Source organism: Electrona antarctica, assembly GCF_951216825.1.
Source record: "Electrona antarctica genome assembly, chromosome: 18".
Classification (NCBI taxonomy): domain Eukaryota; kingdom Metazoa; phylum Chordata; class Actinopteri; order Myctophiformes; family Myctophidae; genus Electrona; species Electrona antarctica.
In genome coordinates this window covers 15,455,365-15,475,680 of record NC_136799.1, presented here as the reverse complement: position 1 = coordinate 15,475,680, position 20,316 = coordinate 15,455,365, and the positions used below count along the sequence as shown (strand labels likewise).

At 44.8% G+C, this 20,316-nt stretch overlaps 1 protein-coding gene across 1 annotated transcript in view; it reads left to right on the top strand.

Moving 5' to 3' along the window:
- Positions 1–855: 855 nt before the first annotated feature.
- arhgap5 (Rho GTPase activating protein 5) overlaps positions 856–20,316 on the top strand; it is a 39,299-nt gene continuing 19,838 nt past the window's right edge. The window contains exons 1-3 of the mRNA XM_079528835.1: positions 856–1,122; positions 7,979–11,968; positions 13,374–13,527. Coding sequence (XP_079384961.1) covers positions 8,210–11,968; positions 13,374–13,527 — 3,913 coding nt within the window. The 5' untranslated portion in view covers positions 856–1,122; positions 7,979–8,209. The remainder of the gene's footprint in view (positions 1,123–7,978; positions 11,969–13,373; positions 13,528–20,316) is intronic.

Here is a 20,316-nt window from a genome sequence, read left to right as displayed (position 1 = left end):
GAGAAGACACGCTTGCTTGTCTACACTCTACACAACATGACCACAAAGTCATGGGGTTGATCCTGGGCACTGCCAACTCATCGTATGAGTAGCACGGCTTGGGTGTTGCGCTCCACCTCAGCAATCAATTTCCCAGGGATCCTGTCTAGCACATTGACAGGAGATACTCTCACATTCTCGGCTGATACTGACAATATAATACCGCCTCTCCAACCTACAGTACTTACTTACGCATTAGTGACAGGGACTACACGTGAGGCGAAAAACTGGGAATTTGCATAAGGACTAAATTAGGAGAACGTTAGGAGATTTAATGATAACAATGAAGGTGATAATGACAAATACAATACAAGACGTAGGCCTACTTACAATTTACAAAGACAGTATCATTAACAACGCATGCCATGGCCCAGGCCCCAGGGGTAACCTATACAGGCTAATAATAACCATATGTATTGTTGAACAAGGCTCTGCATATAAACGTCCAAATCACAGGCCAACTTCCAAGATGCTTCAATATAAGTCCTGAGGTCACAAACAATGACGATGTTGTATTCAGCACAGTCGTTATGAGTTATTTAAATGTATTTTAAGGATGATATTCACTTCAGTGAGTTCATTTTTATGAAGGTGATAATGATAATGAGATTAGAACCGAGGCGGAAATGTCACAATAATGCCACACCTAAGCCTGAGAAATCTGACGCCTCCATGCATGATACATAATGGCAATTTCTGTTAAATAATAAATAAATAAATCACTGACATAATTACATCACACTGCTGTGTGCCCTCGAGCCCTGCTGGAAAAGTTGCTGGAGAGGGAGGGGAGGGAGAGAGAGGTGTAGCCTATCAGTCGCCATTACTGCCTGGCTGGGATGCGAGGGGAGGGAGCAGCAAGAAGCAGCAGCAGGATTCGGGTTACAAACGCATACCACTAATAACACGAAATATAGGGAAGGGACCCGTTTTTTGGACTACCGAAAGGCTACACTTTAGCCTCATATTGACCCGGACTACTTGTGGAGACGTGATCGCACTGGGTGGATTGTAAAAGAAACAATTTTGTTGGGAATGCCTTCTTTTCTCCGTGGTATCTGGAGCTGGGAGCGACCATGTTAGGTGGGTTGTAGGGGAATGCATTTGGAGCCGTGTTACGTCGAAATTGGTGTCTCGTCCGAATTCTGTGACTTCAGAGGTTCATGTGCTGTCTCGGCATTATTATTATTATTACATTTAAGTGTAACTTTTTTCATCATAGCAAAATGCACTCTAGTCTATAAGGAGAAAATGGTAACACTCGATGGGGCTTAATTACCTTTTATCGGCATCCTATGAGAAATGTCTAAACAAATCTCATCTCTGCGCAACTGGCGAGTTAGAAAACAATCAAATGGCACTAATAAAAACAGCCTTTTCAGGCTTTCGTAACACGATTAGCTCGACCAAGAATTTGACACCTGGCTGCACCCTAGAACAACAAACTCGAATATATTTCACAGCAAAGATACTCTTGAGTCACACAATTCGGGGGGTCTCAAATCTCGGTGTAACAACTGGACGGGACTGCATCGACTTTTTTACATTAGCCCAACACTCTCTGGGTTAAAATGTGCCTTTGCCAAACCAGCCCGTGGGTCATCAACGTACCGCATCCTTGAAAAGACAGATGCATATGTGTTATAACTCGTTGTGGGACTGGGTTTGTGAATTTCACAGCGTATACAATGCATTGTTCTGTATTACACTGCTAGCTCTCCTCTTGGCATGCTATGGGCTAGCCAGTGCTAACGGCTAATCGCTGTGTGAACGCTTTTTTTGGCCGAGTAATGAGAGCCGTCGGTCGGTGTGGGTCCACTCCCCGTCCAGGAGAAATGATAACATTATTAAAATTACCAAACTGCCATGAGAAATGACGTCTTCGCCAAACTGTAACATGGTGCATTGACGCAGGTTTAACCAACGCCGTTAACGTTAGCTCAGTTAAGTGCCTTTTGCTGCCAAAAACTCCCATTATGTCCCCTACTGAAGTCTCCCCTTTCCCCTTTGAATAATGTCATCTCAATGAGCCTCGTTTCCTTTTTGGAATATTTGTGCCTTATTCAGTTACATGTTAGCACAACTGCCATCCTTTTGCCTAAAAAGGCTTCCAACATTAACGGAATTATAATGCGTCCAAATGGACTTTTCTCCCCTCCTCGTCGTTTTCCACATTAGCGTTACATTATCACATGTGATTGTTTAACTTTAGCAGTTCAAAACATATTTGGCTTGTGTTTTTAATAATAGGATGTAGAAGGGGTTCTTGGTATTTGGTAGCTGCCGCCGGTATCTTTAGCACAATGGGTCAAAATATAAGTCGATGGTCAAGATATAAGCCTGTCCACTAGTGTCCATGAAGAAAGGCACATAACATTTACACCATCAATCTGGGTGTGTGCACGGGCATAAATAATGTTTATAAATGACTATAATTAACATCGTTTGTTTGGAATCTAGCTTTCAGAGTTAAGCCTGCATGTGTTGATATTGACAGGTTTTACCAACCTCACCTTGCTTCATTACCAAAATGTGACAGTGTTCTGTCCATAGACTGTCACGATTTGTATTGGACTTTATCTTCTAGGCTACTGCCACCAGACTTTTCTGATAACAGTGTTGGTGACCCGTCTTCACAACTGTCTCCAGTGGCATGTTACAGTTAACCTTTTTCATTATGAAGTATTTTTTGGAACATTCATAGACTCCATTTCCTGTCCATAGTAAATCACCTTAAACTGCATCTTTCACAATTCACACTACAGATGTAAACAAATCCCTTTGAGAAACTTCTCCAATAAGGTGACTATATGTCACACTTATGATAATGTGGGCTACATCATCATTTTGAAGTATTGTTAGGCCAATTTCCCCACAATTGACTAGTTGTAGTTGTCTGGTTTGGCTAATATCCATAAGGGCTGAATTTCAGTATAATCAATATAACTGTTAATAAATTAAATGCAATCGTGCTTTAGAATATCTACAATACTGTTACTTGCCCAGCACATCACCCTGCCACTCTACTAGATTGTGTAGTAAACATGTCTCAGTTAGCTTAACCTTTCCAGTACTTTGTTACTTTGTAGTTTGTAGTACAGTTTATTGTCTACTTGATATACTGATTGACAGTCCTTGTTTTGACTATAGCACTCACCTCTGTAATATATCTAATCTTTCTTGATCAAGAAGAAAGAAATAAAGCCTTTAGTTTATATAGCCGACTGTGTCATCTTTTAGCTCTGTCTGTGTCCTTACCTTAGTGATGCTGTCGTGATGAGGACAACACATTGTCTGAGCACACGGCTCAACACTTCTATGGCAGTACTTTTAAGTGTATTGGGAGTCGGGACACGGGTATCTGTTACAGTTGTTTATGAATGAAGATCTTGTCTGGACCAAGCTTTACTTGAATGTTTGAGTATTTTCAAGAATTCTTGGAATATCTTTAAGGAGCGTAGTTTTTTCTGTGTATCTCACATCTGTTCTGAAAAAAACTACATGTTTGTGCAAGCAAACATCTTAGTTTAATTTCACCAGGGATCCACTGACGAGCAGTTTAACACGAAACGGAAGAAACTATGTTCTTGACCCCCCCCCCCCCCCCTCCTCAGAGACAACAAGATAGACTACACCGTTTGACAAAAGTGTTTGTAATGTTGCCAACTAGGACAGCATGCACCTGACATTGAGTGACTATAGTTACAGGGTAGGTTGACAGACATGTTGAGATATTCAGAGCTTTGTTTACAAATAGAAAAGCTTCTGAGAATAGAAAGGAAAGATCTCCCCTTTCTCTGTAATAACTCACATTTGTCCACATATATTTTGTTACACTCTAATTGCACAGTTATTTCCTAAGTAATTAAGGTGACTGGTACACAGCTCTCGGTTTTAAATTAAAGTGTACAAATAGGTGTTCATTTTTGGGGGGTTCCATTTATACACCATAGAGTTAAATCAACCTTAAGGATAATACTGTGCAGGGTTGCCATTCTGAGTAGTGTTGCCACACTGTGTATGAGTGTGTCCTAGCATCCAATCCTTTGTAAAACCTATATCCAGCTTGCCAAATGATACCTTAATCCCGATCACAGGCTCCGAATGAATACTAGCTTAGCAGGGACGTAAAATGCCGCTTTTAGCTACTGGTGTCATAGTAGTGTGATCTAGGATAGGAGGAGGTGAGGTCTTTGCTGCGTACAGTAGGGTCATTGAGGATGTGGTCAAGGTCTACAAACCTAAGAAGACCACTTCCCCAACAACACTGTCTAGACTTCATCCTTACAGTTTAGGATGGGAGAATCGGTACAAAACTATATATATGTGACTGGTGTATTTATTGTGACATCAGACCTGCTATTAGTTAAGACTAGTATGTATTCAGTTCAATTCGATTTGATTAAAGTGTCAAATCACAACAAGGTTTCTCAAGACACATGTACAGACATGTACATGTAGAGCAAAGGCAGATATCCCACCCAGAGCAAGCAATATTGCGACAGTGGTGGTAACGAAAAACTCCCCCTTGGCTTAGGAAGAAACGTCAAGCAGAACCCGACTCTAGGCTGGGCGACCATCTGCCTCGACCGTGTCGGGGGAGAGAAATAGAAAGGCTATTAGTAAGTATAATGGTAGAATAAGCATCAGCCTCTTGATCTCCAACATTAGCTAGTTAGGATTTAGGACTAGTAACTGACTTTATAATCTTCAGTTTCTACATCACCAACAATAAACCAATATTAGCATCGACTTAAAGAGCACATGCTACTGACCCCAATCCGTTTGACAGAACTTCATAATATAGCCTATTAATGCTGAGGCTTAGTTCACTGTCTAGTGTGTATACTAGCCTATTTCTAGACAGCCGCTCCACCAAAGTATATGCAGGACAATCTGCTGACAATAAACAATACACTTTATGTCTACATGCTGTACTTGTTAAAGGCTAAATTTCATCAGCTGCTTTCATTAATTTACCAGATTTATAGAATTGAATAAGGCTTCTAAATTATTGTTGGTTCCCTGCCAAAATGGGTGATGGACAGATACAGCCTTTCAGCCTCAGCATTTGGTTTAACATCAGGCTGGTGGTAGTTGCTTTCACTGTGGCTTTTGAGTATTTACCAGATTTATAGAATTGAATTGCTTTGTAAATGATTGTTGGTTGTCTTCCAAAGTGGTTGATGGACAGATATAGCCTATCAGCCTCAGCATTTGGTTAACTTAACATCAGGCTTGGTGGTAGCGGTAGTTGCTTTCACTGCTGCTCTTGGGTGTACTTTCCCTTAACTGACTTTATAATGTATAATGTGCACCAGCCACCTTAAATTTGATCCTAACACATCTTGCTTGATTTTATTATGGCGTTCACAGCCTTGTGATGCAATCCCCCCCCCCCTCCAGTTATGACAGTCTGAGAGAGAATACAAATGACATGCTCATGTTTGGTTCACTTACAATCTGATGTGTGTAAGCCACTCAGTTCTGCTGCCTCACTGTGTATATAAATATTGTTCAGGTCTACTACTATAATGCATACTAACTACCTTGATTACTTTAGTGTCTGTAAGCATATCATGGAAACGATACACCCTGTCTATTTTGCTCAGGTGTGGCGATTGCAAGAACTCTGTAGCCATTGTAGTAGTTGGTGGTTAGGCCCATAGACATATATACATAGACGCCCTTTCCGGCTCTGAGGCGTGTGTCAAAATTGAAGGCACTATTTTCCCGACATTCCTTGCGAAGAATAGCGGAAGCAAAGCGGAAGCTTGTCAAGCTTCCGCGTGCGTAACATAAGTCCCGGAAAAGACGCGCTGTGATTGGCCAGTAGTCACTTGAGTGACAGCGAGAGACATGGAGGAGTCACGTGAGTGACGTCACTCGGGCAGCGACGCAGTCGCCTTCAGCAAATGCCTTCAGCACTTCTAAATAAGAAAGCTGCGGAGAACTGTTGCTTTGTGTTCACTCTTTAATGTTTTCTGTTAGTAATCTAATCCCCCCTGGCTCTGATGTTGTATTGTTAATAACTTTGTTGTTTGTGTTTGTTTGTTTGTCTTGTTTTGTAATGTATATTGTCATGACTGTTATAAAGATTTGTTAAAAAAAAAAAAGCCTTCAGCACTGCACTTCCGCCTTCATTGGGATACACGTCGCTCCAATGAACTGCAGCGGCAAATGAGGCGTCTATGTATATATGTCTATGGTTAGGCCCATAAACTTGACTGACCTGTTGGTGTGTTTGCTCTGTGACATCATGATGTCATCATGTCACAAGACCTGTAACCTTACCATCATCAGGTACTGATCCATCCAGGAAATATTCCCTGTTGAAAATAGACCAATGGCCTTCCCAGTCAAATGTGTGCAATTCTGCAAAGCATTGCTACATAACTTAACTAAGAAAAAATATTGCTGCATTTGACTACCTTGCATTTGCAATGCCTGGAGGATACATTTATATTTTGTATTCCTCAAGTCATTAAAACTAATAATCATAATCTAAAAATTGTGATTTGTGATCATACATTGTGGTTTTAATATTAGGCAAAATAGCTGATCATTATTATCAAACAAGCTTTCTTTGTACCCCATTCCCTCACTTATCTCACCCGATTGCAATCACTTCAGTCAAAGTGAGTTTTGCATAATTTCCTAGCGAAGATACATTTAATGAGTTCTACTGCCTGCCTTTTTCCTTGCTCATAGCTTGTGAATCAGTTGCAGCAGCTTTCAGGTAGTCCCTAAAGGCTTTTGTGTGCACTTTAGAAAGTCTTCAAGGTCCTTATCCCGGTGCCAAAACTAAAACACTGGTGACATTATCATCACCTAAGCCCTTATAAAAGCCAGAGAAAATCCACTGATGCTCTAACTCTGGAAACAAATAGCATTCTTAATCTCAGCTGCAGCTCTCAGACCTGAAGGGTGATTTATACCTTGCATTCTTGTGTCTAGCACCACCGATCTGCAATGGATTGTGAACTTGGAGAAATAGCCAATCTACAAGCAAACTACGCATCACAGCGTGATGTGTCATGAGCTTGTATATCTACTATTTTCAGTGCACGACATGGAACTCAACCAAGTATATATCAGGCATGACGCCTGATAACAATGTTATCTTGCTGCAACTAGCTGTTCCAACTCATTCAGGCACAATCGCTGGCCTTTTGCCATCATTCTTCAATATAAAAACAAGGGCCACAATTCACTTGGCAGTTATTACCATTTATCTGAGCTGCTTTCAGTGAACCAGAGCTACCTTGGTGTCACACTTGTGCCAACGGCGTTGATAAAAGACAAAACTATGAACTGTTTTATTTTCTCCGTTTCATTCTCACACAAGTGAAGCAAATCATTTCTAGGTCAGTGACTGTCAAAGGGCCGGAGTTGCATGCCATTTTTATCCTGCCTCGGCACAAATTGGTTGAAAGCACTTTTTCTCCGCCAGGGGAAAAATGACACTGCACAGCCTTGATTGAATTACTGGTCCCTTGCACTTATATAAGTTTTACTGTCATACTTAGATTTTTGTACAGTAGTTTAATTTAAAAAAAAACGTTTTTGTGTGTGTGTTTGTGTGCGGACCCTTTGATTTATGTATTATGTAAATACTGTATATATTACTAGGGGGTTTCATCTAGACTCTAGATCCGGCTGATATGCCCATATATGGAAATCTCTATCTGTCAGTCCTTGCCCTTTATGCCCATATATGGAGATCCCTGATGTCATCATTATAGGGCTAGGCCAATATATGGGTATTCCACATTTTGTGCCCATATATGGAGGGGACTGACTCACTCCATATTTGGGCGTAGCTGCATTGGGAACTCTTATATGGTTACGGCTGAGTCATGGTGACATGATATATTTATAAGAGGTTATGATTTTTTTCTCTTAAGTTTTTCTAATTCAGATTTCTTTTCTCTTGCAGGCAGGTGATATGAGGAGTTACCCAGCTGCCCTATCCCAGCTTGAAGAAGACCTAGGATAGCGAGGAAAAAAAAGTAAATAAAGCTGAAAGGAAAGGAGGATTCACCATTACAAAAGGGAAGAGCCATGATGCACTTGACCCTGCAGCAGCCACACTGACCAATGGAACTGGAATGATCTCTTGGAACGTTTCTCCTGGGGTTGACCAAGTAGCGATGAGCGGGGCGATATAATGGCCAAGAACAAGGATGCTCGCCCCCCGGCGTTCGCAATCAGCGTGGTTGGCCTCTCGGGGACGGAGAAGGAGAAGGGGAACTGTGGCGTGGGCAAGTCCTGCCTGTGCAACAGATATGTGCGCCCTGATGCGGATAGCTATTACCAGGAGCACACCTCGGTGCTGAGCACCATAGACTTTGGGGGCCGCGTGGTCAACAATGATCATTTCCTGTATTGGGGGGAAGTGGTCCACCGGGGCGACGATGGATTGGATTGCCGGATTCAGATCATCGAGCAGACAGAGTTTATTGACGACCAAACGTTCCTTCCACATCGGAGCACCAACTTACAGCCATACACCAAACGTGCTGCGGCCTCTAAGCTACAGTCGGCGGAGAAGCTGATGTACATCTGCACTGACCAACTGGGCCTGGAGCAGGACTTCGACCAGAAGCAGATGCCCGACGGGAAGCTAAACATGGACGGCTTTTTACTGTGCATCGACATCAGTAAGGGCTGCAACAGGAGGTTTGACGACCAGCTGAAGTTTGTGAGCAGCCTGTATTCTCAAATGGCCAAGTCCAAGAAGCCCATTGTGGTCGCCGCCACCAAGTGCGACGAGGGCGTCGACCAGCACCTAAGGGACCTGCAGGCATTCGCTGCCAGCAAGAAGAACCTCCTGGTCGTGGAGACGGCGTCGCGCTACAATATCAATGTGGAGCTTTGCTTCAACGCACTGCTCCAGCAAATTGACAAGACACGTGGGAAGCCCAAGACCATTTCTTTTCTGGATGCCTACAAGACCCTGCGGCATCAGGTGGCTGCTGTGACGGACAAGTATGAGAAGCTGGTAGTGCAAACGGTGAGGGACTACCACACCACGTGGAACAAGGTGACAAACTCGTTGAAGGGCCACCCGGACTTTGAGGAGTTCATCACGCTGGAGGGCTCCCGGAAGGCCCGCAACACTTACACCAAGCACATCACTCAGCTGAAGCAGGAGCACATCAAGAGAAGGAGGGAGGAGTACCTCACCACACTGCCCAAAACCCTCAACAACCTCCTAAACAACCTGGATGAGATTGAGCACCTGACATGGCCTGAGGCACAGGAACTCATCCGCAACCGGCCCGACTTCCAGTACTGGTTCGTGATTCTGGAGAACACGCCGTGGGACGAGACGGACCACATCAACAATAGTGACCGGCGCGTGCCCTTTGACCTCTTGAACACTCCCGATGGCGAGCAAATCTACCACAACCACGTCCAGCACCTGCTGTCCGAGAAGCGGAGGGTGGAGATGAAGGACAGGTTCAAGAAGACGCTGGAAAGGGTTCACTTCATCAGCGCTGGACAGCCCTGGGAGGAGGTCCAGTGCTTCGTCATGGAGGACGAGGCCTACAAGTATATCACAGAATCTGATAGGAGAGACGTTTACAGCAGGCACCAACATGACATAGTCGAAAGGGCCAAGGAAGAGTTTCAGGAAATGCTTTTCGAGCACGCAGAACTATTCTATGACCTGGATTTGAACGCCACGCCGAGCTGTGACAAGATGAGCGAGATCCACTGCGTGCTGAACGAGGAACCCAGATACAGGGCACTGCAGAAACTTGCTCCCGACCGGGAGTCACTCCTCCTCAAACACATCGGCTTTGTCTATCACCCCACAAAGGAGACGTGCCTGAGCGGTCAGACCTGCGTGGATCTGAAAGTGGAGCAGGTTCTGGCCAACAGACTGGTTCAGCTAGACCATGGCCGCTCCAACCTCTATTACAACAGTGCCAACATCGATAAGATAAATCTCTGTCTGCTGGGGAGGGAGGGGCTTGCGCAGGAGCTGGCCAACGAGATCCGTGCTCAGTCCACAGATGACGAGTACACCCTGGATGGGAAAATCTATGAGCTGGAGCTTCTGCCGGTGGATGTGAACTCCACACTGCTCTTCAGCCACACCTGGGTCTCAACTTTCAAGCCACATGGCTGCTTCTGCGTGTTCAACTCTATTGAATCGCTTAACTGCATCGGCGACTGCATAGGTCGGATCAGGGCTGAGATATCACAGCACAGGAGAGATCGGTTCGCTCAGCCACTGCCCTTCATCCTAATTCTAGCCAATCAGAGGGACAGTGTGTGTAAGAACATGCCCATTCTGAGGCACCAGGGCCAGCAGTTGGCCAACAAGCTGCAGTGCACCTTTGTTGACATACCCTCAGCCGCCTTCCCGCGGAAGTTCAATGAGTTCCAGGTCAAGCAGGCCCTGCGGGCTGTCCTGGAGGGACTGAAGCACAACTTCGATGTGATGAGTCCGTTGCCCTCCATCAAGGACATGTCAGAGACTGACCTCAGGATAGTGATGTGTGCCATGTGCTGGGACCCCTTCAGCGTCGACCTTATCCTCTCACCATTCCTGGACTCACACTGCTGCAGTGCGGGTCAGCCTGGCCAGAGCAACACGCTCATTCTGGACAAGATCATCGGTGACAGCCGGCGGAGGATCCAGGTCACTGTACTCTCCTACCACACCTCCATCGGCATTCGCAAAGATGAGCTGGTCCATGGTTACATCCTCGTTTATTCAGCCAAGCGCAAGGCGTCCATGGCAACATTGAGGGCATTCCTGGCTGAGGTACAAGATGTGATACCCGTCCAAATGGTGGCAATCACGGACAGCCAGGCTGACTTCTTTGAGAACGACGCAATCAAGGAGCTGATGACGGAGGGTGAGCACATCGCCACAGAGATCGCCGCCAAGTTCACAGCGCTGTACTCACTGTCGCAATACCACCGGCAGACGGAGGTCTTCACGCCCTTCTTCAATGAGGTGCTGGAGAAGAAGACCAGTATTGAGAGCGCCTTCATGTTCGACAGCCCCAACAGTTGTGCCACCATGGGGGGCGCGGGAGAGGATGTGTTTCCCACCTCTCCACATGGTGGGAGCCATTCCCCGGCGTACACCTACTACCCTGACTCGGAGGACGACACGGAGGCTCCACCCCCCTACAGCCCCATTGGAGACGACGTCCAGTTGCTGCCGACACCGAGTGAGCGCGCCAAGTCATACCGGATTGACCTGGAAGGGAATGAGTACCCAGTGCATAGCACGCCTGTTGGTGAACACGAGCGCAACCACAAAGTGCCTCCGCCCGTACGACCCAAACCTGCGGTGCCCAAGCGTGGAGACGTGAAGAAGCTGGACCCCAACCTGCTGAAGACCATCGAGGCCGGAATGAGGAGCAACCGCAGGGCGCCGCGGGGAACCCTGACTCATTCCGTCGACGATCTGGAGACATCGGACAACTATGCTGACCCTGTGGACACGCTGCTGAAATCCACGGGCTACACGGATGACATCTACGCCGTGCCCGACGATGCACACAGCCGCATCCTCAAGATGAGGAACTCCTTCGGCGGACGGCACGTCCTGCACGGAGGAGGAGGACCTCTGGGAGGAGGAGAGGAGGAGAACGGTTACGAGCGGAGGATGCAGGCCGGGCGGCGGCCGTCGAAATACAAACACCGCTCCAAGATCCTGTTCATGAAGACCAAGGCCTACCAGAGACGCTTCCACTCGGACAGCGATGGGGAGGAGACCGGACCCGCCACCCAGAATAAGAAGAAGAAGGGGAGAGCCCACCGTGGCAGCGAGGAGGACCCTTTGCTGTCCCCGGCAGACCCCTGGAAGGGAGGGATAGACAACCCCGCCATAACCTCCGACCCCGAGCAGGACGACAAGAAGATGAAGAAGAAGAAGAAGACAAAGGAACCGAAGAAGGTGAGTCTCTCTGACACATGCACACTAACCGATGACGGCAACAAAAGAATACGTTTAAACGACGGTTTAGGCACAATGGCTTCATGAATGAATGAATACATTAATAAGAAATGGGGTTCAATATTCACATTGTGCTATTTGTGACAAACTATTTGTTACAAAACACTGTTACTGGGCATCTAGTTTCTAATGTGTATCCAATCCTCTGAAATACTGCTTATTAAAAGAACAACACAATTGAATTGATGACCTTGATGAATCTACGGTACTTAAGTTTTATTTTTGTGCTAATAGCACAACATTGGCTATAAACACCATCTATGATAAAGTGGTGGAAAGAAGCACTACAGGAACATGTTGCAGCTATCAGTTGGGTGCTGCACACTCCAATATAACTGTAAACACACATGGTGTGTATTATTTGGCCGGCCAAAAGAATGCTTAGTAGAAACCCTGGACCAGAGGTGGAGCCTGCCTGTCTTGCAAATTAGATTCAGTTCAAATTAGGTCAGGTATCTCTATGTGGCGGTTTTCACAAACACACAATTGGCTATAGATGCACATTAAGAACTAGATGCACAATATCAAAGAGTGTTTTGTAACAAATAGGCGTGTGTGTGTGCGACATTTTGTTAAACAAGCCTGGGACCCTTGTCTAGACCAAATTCATTTAATTTAAATATGCTGATTGGTCACAAGATCAAAAACACGACACGACATGTTTGTTGTGTGTACGTTTTGTGCGTGCATGTCATGAGAGACTTTTCTCCCTCAACACCCAGCTTGGAAGCTACCGTGAAGAATCTTGAACACACTCATGCATTTACACGCAGAGTGGCACAAATCAGATAGAGCTAGTGTGCAAATCTGTGAAAAAACAGCCCCTGGAGCTACAGAGCTGCCATGAATATGGGCATTGTTGTAACATTTAAAAACAGTCTTTGATAATGGAAGGAAAGAAATGCAGAGAGAGGCTCCGCTACAAAATGGAAGTTATTTATCCTGTGTCTTGGCCAATTAGAGAGCCCAAACCGCTGTGGGCTCCTCGGATACTTTGAAGAACTGAGAACTGTGGGAGAATCAAAGCAGCCACCTTGTTTGCTTGCTTCACTTTGAATAACGTCGCCTGTGTTCTCTTGTTTCTCCTCTCCACCTCCCTCTCTCTCTCACTCTTTCTCTCTTCCTCCCACTGGCTCCCCCTCCCTTTATCACTCCCCTGTTCAATTTGCTGTCCTTATTACTTTTCTTTGTTGTCTGTCTGTTTTTCTGTTTGACACATTTTTCCTGCTTCTACTGTCTACCTTATCTACCCTCCCGCATGTCTCTCTCTCTCTCTCTCTCTCTCTCTCTCTCTCTCTCTCTCTCTCTCTCTCTCTCTCTCTCTCTGTGTCTCTCTCTCCCCCAGTCAAAATCAGGAAAACCCCCCAAGCCACTGTACCCTCCCACCAGGAGGAACTGGGAGAGTCACTATTTTGGGGTCCCCCTGCAGAACCTGGTAACGCACGAACGACCCGTTCCCCTCTTCATCGAGAAATGTGTTGACTATATTGAACGCACCGGTGAGTCATTCAAAAAAATTGTTTGTGTTATTTTATTAGCTATTCCTGTTTTGTTTGCTTCCCTCAAAGTGTTCCTTAGTCTGATTTGCTTCGATTGTTTTTCTGCTAGGTTAGTCACAATTGTATTTTGCGGTTTTGTGTTCTTGGCAGGTACAGGTCTGCTAATGCTCTGATCCCAGGTGACTTTGTATTGGTGCTGTGTGTGTGTGTGTGCGTGCGTGCGTGTGTTCGTTCTATGGGTAAAGTGTGTGTGTGTGTGTGTGTGTGATTTAAAGGTACTGGTGTTTGAGGTTATGCAGTCAGTGTGTGAAAATGGGGCATCGTGTTCCGCAGGAGTACTTGATCTGAGTGAATGAGGGAGTGGAATGGATGGAGGTTGGATGAATTAACTTAACGTAAATGCTGCTGTGGTCAGCCACTCATTCAGTCTACCAGTTGGTCACTCGTTCATTAAATTTACAAACTCTGGTCTGTCACTGAAACAATCATATTATTTGTCAAGCAGTCTTACTTGCACGCAGACCAACCGGATGGCTAGTCCGTCAGCGATGTCAAATAGTCAGTCACAGCAAGCCGTTCCCTTAGCAAACCTTTCTTCCATCCATCCAGTCAGTTACCGGTAGTCAGTCAGCCAGCCAACCTTTTAGCATTTCAGTCAGTCATTCAGTGTCATGTCGGGGGGGGTGTGCGTGCGTGCGTGCGTGCGTGCGTGCGTGCGCAATGTTTATGTGTGTAATATGCGAGGCAGACTGGAAATGCGGTTGGCCTCCTGCCCAGCTGTCACTGAGGAATGTCTCTGCCACAGTCTGAGGAGTTCCCCACTGATGTCATGGCTCTGGCTGACACTTGGCAGCTGGTACACTATCCTACCTTAACGCTATCTAGAGTGCATATCGCCGCTGTTGGGCAGAGACCTTGTACCAAATGTACCAGTCCATATTTCATCTTTTAAATCCATTAAGACCTGAGGCCCATTCTACAAATGACTTCTAAATCAGTGGTTCCCAAAGTGGGGTCCGGGGACCCCCAGGGGTCCTTGAGAAAGTTCCAGGGGGTCCCCAGCTAAATGATAGTTTGGAACCAAATGGACCCTTATGGGTCTGTGACTCTGAGAGTGTACAAATGTGTACATTTGTATACTCTGAGTTAAATTAACATTGATTTTACAATATAAATTGGGGTCTCCGAGATAGAAATGCCATTAACCCATTTTGAACTGAGGCTGATTCTAAAAACGCTTCTAAATCCTGACCTAAGTTTTCCGAAAAACATACTTTATAGAACCCCAAGAGGGGTTCCCGTCCAGAAGGGTTAGAACACCCAAAGGTGGTTCCCTGAGGCAGTTCCATGGGGTCCCCAGCTAAATGATAGTTAGGAACCAAATGGACCCTTATGGGTCTGTAACTCAGAGTGTACAAATGGAACTTTGTACACTCTCAGAGTTAAACTAACAGTGATTTTACAATATATATTGGGGGTCCCAGAGATAGAAATGCCATTAAATGGGGGTCCGTAGACTATTGCATGTCAAACTGGGGGTCCTTGAAATTAAACGGGTTGAGAATCACTGCTAGAGCCGTAAAAACCTTCTCTTATGGCATAAGAGTCCCTGGCATATCTTTTCAAATGGGGGTCCGTGGGCTGATAAGTGTCAATTTGGGGGTCCTTGACATGAAAAAGTTTGGGAACCTGTGTTCTAAATCACTTAAAAATATGAAAAATAGTAGATGTATAGGCTCAAGTGATGAGCTGTGAGCTTGTACATTTCTGCTGTTTTTAAAGTAAGAAAAACAAAAACTAAAGTCCTGACGTCACTCACTCACCACTTGATTCACGGAATTTTTTCTCTATGGAGGATTCTCCATAAAGTCGTCTCATAAGAATAACTATCCCGACAGTCAGTCAATCATATTTGATACAGTCTGTCTCTAGCGAAAATGTAAGTAATTCGGCAGCAGTAACATTAGCGCTTTCTCTTCTTAATATCCATATCAGTGAAATGGCCGGGATGATTTAATTTGTTTATTTTTCAAACACAGTTCTTATATGAGGCGACCTAACGTCCCCCTATAGGGATTATAAATACAATTTAAAAAGTTCACAAGCCCGTGGACCTAGTGCTCTCTAGCGATATTGACGTCAGACTTCGGTGCTCTATTGCCTAAAAGTTTAAATTTGTACGCCCGTACAGCTCAGGAAATATTAATATTGCACACTTTTTTTTAGTAAGTATAATATACAGTAGCCTATAATATAAGCCCTATAATTGTTTTAAATGATATGGTCAGTGAAACTAAACATTTAAGGTGGCTGTGTGATGAAACGGAAGCCAAACTGTTGATAAGACCGCCTTAAGAGTCTGAAGGCCAGGACAGGCTTTGCAGTCAGTGTATCTGGCCTCTCGCCTGACTGACACCAAAGAATGCTTCTCTCATAGTTAGAGCGATTTACCACTGATGTCATCATGGACAGCGTGTCCAGAAACACAGTGTGTTGGTGTGAGAACATGGGATTGTTCTCACACTGTTGTTGCATTGGAAATGTATAGACAACATGACAATATCGACATTGATCGACCCAAACCCTTCCCTGGATATATCGGAATGGTGTGGAGCGTCCATTACTTGATCTTTTTGACAATCTGCAAGTATGCAAACGATGCGTCCCAATCATTATAGGCGAAGATCTTCTCAAACATAATGAAGTGTGGACTGTGGACGTTGACTACTAGTGTTCAGTCAGAGTACTGTTTGTCTCCAGTATGTTCAGTCAGGGAAGTGTTGACTAGTAAATGTTCAGTCAGTTAAATCCTGTTTAAATCCTCTCTCCATTGGCTTTGATACCCTACTACTGGATCTCCATGAGCCTCTTTGTGGCCATGAACAAAATTCAGAACTTCTCTTGAGGCTATGTGTGTGTGTGTGTGTGTGTGTGTGTGTGTGTGTGGGGGGGGGGGGGTGTATTTTCTAAGTCAATACATTACTGTATGTCTGACTGCGTGTGTGCACGGATGTGTTGCTGTGTACGTTTGTGTGTATGTGTGTGCCTGTGCGCATGCATGCACACTCACTTGTGTGCGTGTGTGCCAGCCATATGACATTGTTGTGTTGGAGATTTCACTCTGTGCTGTGGAAGCCTGTTTTAAGTCCCTGTACTGTGTTTGTTGGATTTAACTCTCCAATACCTTCCTACTTTTGTCAGAAACCCGGTTTGTAAGCAGCCGAGGGAATATCAGCCTGCTTGCTTTGCTGACTAATGTGTGCTCTTGGACTGTCATGAAAACTAAGATACTGAACACAAAACGAACCCAGGGGGTGGTGGTCCTTATTCTGGTAGTGCAAATGTTTAGGTGACCGTGTGTTATGGCAGCTTTCATCAGCATCGCATGGAATCTTGCCAATGGATCCAGATGCATCCAATGGGATGTTTATTCCAACATATAACACCAATAACGATAATGTTACATTACACATTAAAACTAGGAGCAGCCTTGTGGACTGAATGAAAGTATTATGTGAGAACATTATATTTAGAAGACTCCATTCATAGAGCAAGCCCGAATGAGCCGACTTATCCGAAAGAGACTGGCTTTATGACAAACCTGGTTCTCTTTTCTTGTCATTCTAAACAAACACTTTTCTCTTTGTCAGCTGGAGAGGAGCTTAAATGTAACCTAGATGTGTGTCGTTTAGGGTTGCGTTGCTACTGGTACAGTAGAGTATTGTGAGCTGAATGTGTATGAGCACAATAGTTGTGATCTACGTAATAGTTGTAAGGACTTCAGCTAAAGTGGTCAGGAGCTACACGCACATCCCGGGTTAATTCAACGGGTGCTCGAACAAAAAAGAACAGACTGCAAAAGAAAGAATAAGTCTGCGCACATAAGTCTGTTTCGGCCCCTGTGGCCTTCGTCAGGTATACCTGCCGTCAGGTATACCTGACGATGGCCACAGGGGCCGAAACGTTGTGTTTTTTAACTTTACCCCGCCTTGGTAAATACAGTTTTTGGGGAGCTTTCAAAATGGTGTGCAGACTTATTCTTTTTAAGGACTTCAGATAGCCTTCCCCCCGCAGCTATTTAATGTGGCTCCCCTCCCTCCTCTTCCTCTGTTGTTGTGAAGGCTGCAGTCTCAATGTGGCATTTGGAAGTAGCTGATAATTAGGATGTGTGTGTGTACCTTAAGTGTGTGGTGTCTAGCTGAAGAAAACTATATCATTACAAAAAAAAGTAAAAGTTTGGCAAGGGGAGAAACAAGGCTCTGTTTTTGAATTGGAGTCAAGTCTTATAGTCAAGTCTTCAGTCTCAAATTCATCTCTGTGTGTGCTGTCGTTTTCTCAATTTGGACCGAACCGACCAAATCAACGAGAGCTGTGTGTTACTGTTTGCGTCTGTGTAAGTAAAGTATTAAGAAAGGCATTGCAGTGGTGGAAAATCCTTAGTTTAACAGTTAATCACTCCTTCTCTATTCTACAGATGTGTCCTGTCCCACTGGTACCGTTTATATAAAAGGACCATGGCTATAGTAGTACTGTTAGTGTTAACAGTGCTGTTACTGTCAGTAGTGTGTTACTAGTACTATTGGTAGTGTTTGTGGTACTGTTAGAATTAGAAGCTGGTGATGTTATATAAACGCATTGTGTGGTGTAGTATCTTATGTCTGTGTCTGTACATAGGACTTTTACTCCGACTCCGTGACATACACAGCATGTTCTTGGCCTCAGGGCACCAACACAGGGGCCAAACACTGCTCTGTCTGTGTGCGTGTATGTCTGAATGTGAGAATATGTGTTTATCTCTGCATGTGTGCAAAACATGTGACCCAGTCTGCGTGTCGTGTCTACCCTTTGATGCGCAGCGATAGATCCTGACCTTCCTCCCGTTTGTCCAGAGAGTCACGACCACCAATCAATTATGAAGTGTTCTCCCATCCTCTAATTGCTCACCTCAGTATACTGTCTCAAACACGGCATAGGGGTCATTAGTTTGGATGTTATTATTTCAAAGGAGAGTAGGCAGTGCAATCTTCTTTTGTATATTTGTCTTTTAATGAGACGGACGACGGTGGGAAATGCCTTTTCTTGCATTGGCATTCTCCTTTTCACAACCTCTCTAGGATCTCAGGAGTATTGAGTGTCCACTGTCTCTCTGGTTCTTAAAGGTATATTCAGTGATTTCGCTTCATTCAAATATCACTTCTTTTTTATTTGTATTTGGATAATCCTCCCTACTATAGAGTATGCTGACCATATAAGGAGTTCCTCCCTGTCCCCAGTGAGCCCCTGGGGTCAAAAAACCCTAGTTTCAGTTTTGGTGGCGGGTGGCAAAGCCTTCATCCAATCAGGATGAGAGGGGCCTTCCTCCAATCATGTGTGGGGGCGGGCCATGGTGCACATGCTGTTGCACTTCCCCCCACTGTAGAGCGTGTGCATGTGCACATTTTGTTACCGGGGCGGACTGGGTGGTTTTCCAAATCACCCAAATCACTGAATGCTCCTTTAACTTATTTTACTCTATTTGCGGTTTGGTTCAGTTGTACTTGTAACAGGGATCTAGGAACTGAAGCTTATGCTAATTGTGTTTATTTTTAAGTTGCTCTGTATGAGAGGCTCAACTAAATAACATTACATGCTGCTCTATCATGAATACACCGTGGAGAAGAAGAAGACGTCGACTTCCTTCAGACGTCCTTCAGTCTGGCAGAAAACTAACAGCGGCATGATGACTGACTGTTATTAACAGTCTCTCTGTTGGAGAGGCTTTTATTAAATGATTTCTGCTCCCTAGAGAGGTCAATGAAGGATGGGAGACGAGAAGAGAGGCAGAGAGAGAGGAGGAGGGAGATATGCCAGAGGAGTGATTAAATGGTCATTTGATGTGGATGTGTTGAGAGCTCCCACTGGCAGTTACCTATTGCCCACTTACAGTAATGTGAGGAGCGGGAGATGGAGAGATAGATGGAAAGAGAGACATGAGGGCCATGGTTACACTATTCAGTGCCAGTCTGTACTCTGTACTCTACGAGATCGGATCTCGCCGGTACTGAGGAAAATTGAAAAAACGGAGTCTGCCCAATGGATCATGCTCCTGTAGTTGATTTAATAAATTACCCCCAAGGTGGGTGATATTTTGAGCGTTTTAGCTCTTCCTCAGACCAAACAGGTGAGCCAGACCACAAGCCAAGACAGCTTGCATTGAGGTCAGTGTGCATAGCTATGTGGACACAATCCAGATCATTTTTCTTTTACCGTAATCCTTGTGACATCTTCCAACCACATGCAAATTCCTCTCCCACTTGTGTAGATTAGTGTTTTATTCATGTAGACCCAGATTAGGTTGTTGTATGTAAACTCTACTCAATCAACAAAGTGTCTGTTATGGGGTCTAGCTTCGGTAATTGAAATATAACGAGTAGTTTGTACGGATCTCTCTTGCACCAACTGACATTTTTCTGGAAGTGTTTTGGAGGAACTTGACATCCGATCATAAATCCAAACACAAATACATGTGTGCATATACGTACTGTACATGTGCGACACAGCTGAGTTTTGATCTGGTGCATCCCGTCGACTTTTGAAAAGGCTACCCATGGCCATATTGTGGCTGTTTAAAGGTTTTAAAGGACCACTTCACCACTTTTCAACCTATCTTCATATAATAGGTCCTCACTAATAATCTTGAAAAAATGGCGCAATTTCTTTCTACTCGGTCTGTGTCTCATAGGAGGGCTGTGGGCAGTTCAGAAACCGTCTTCCAGTGACATCATCGATGGGGAATACAAGCTAATAAAA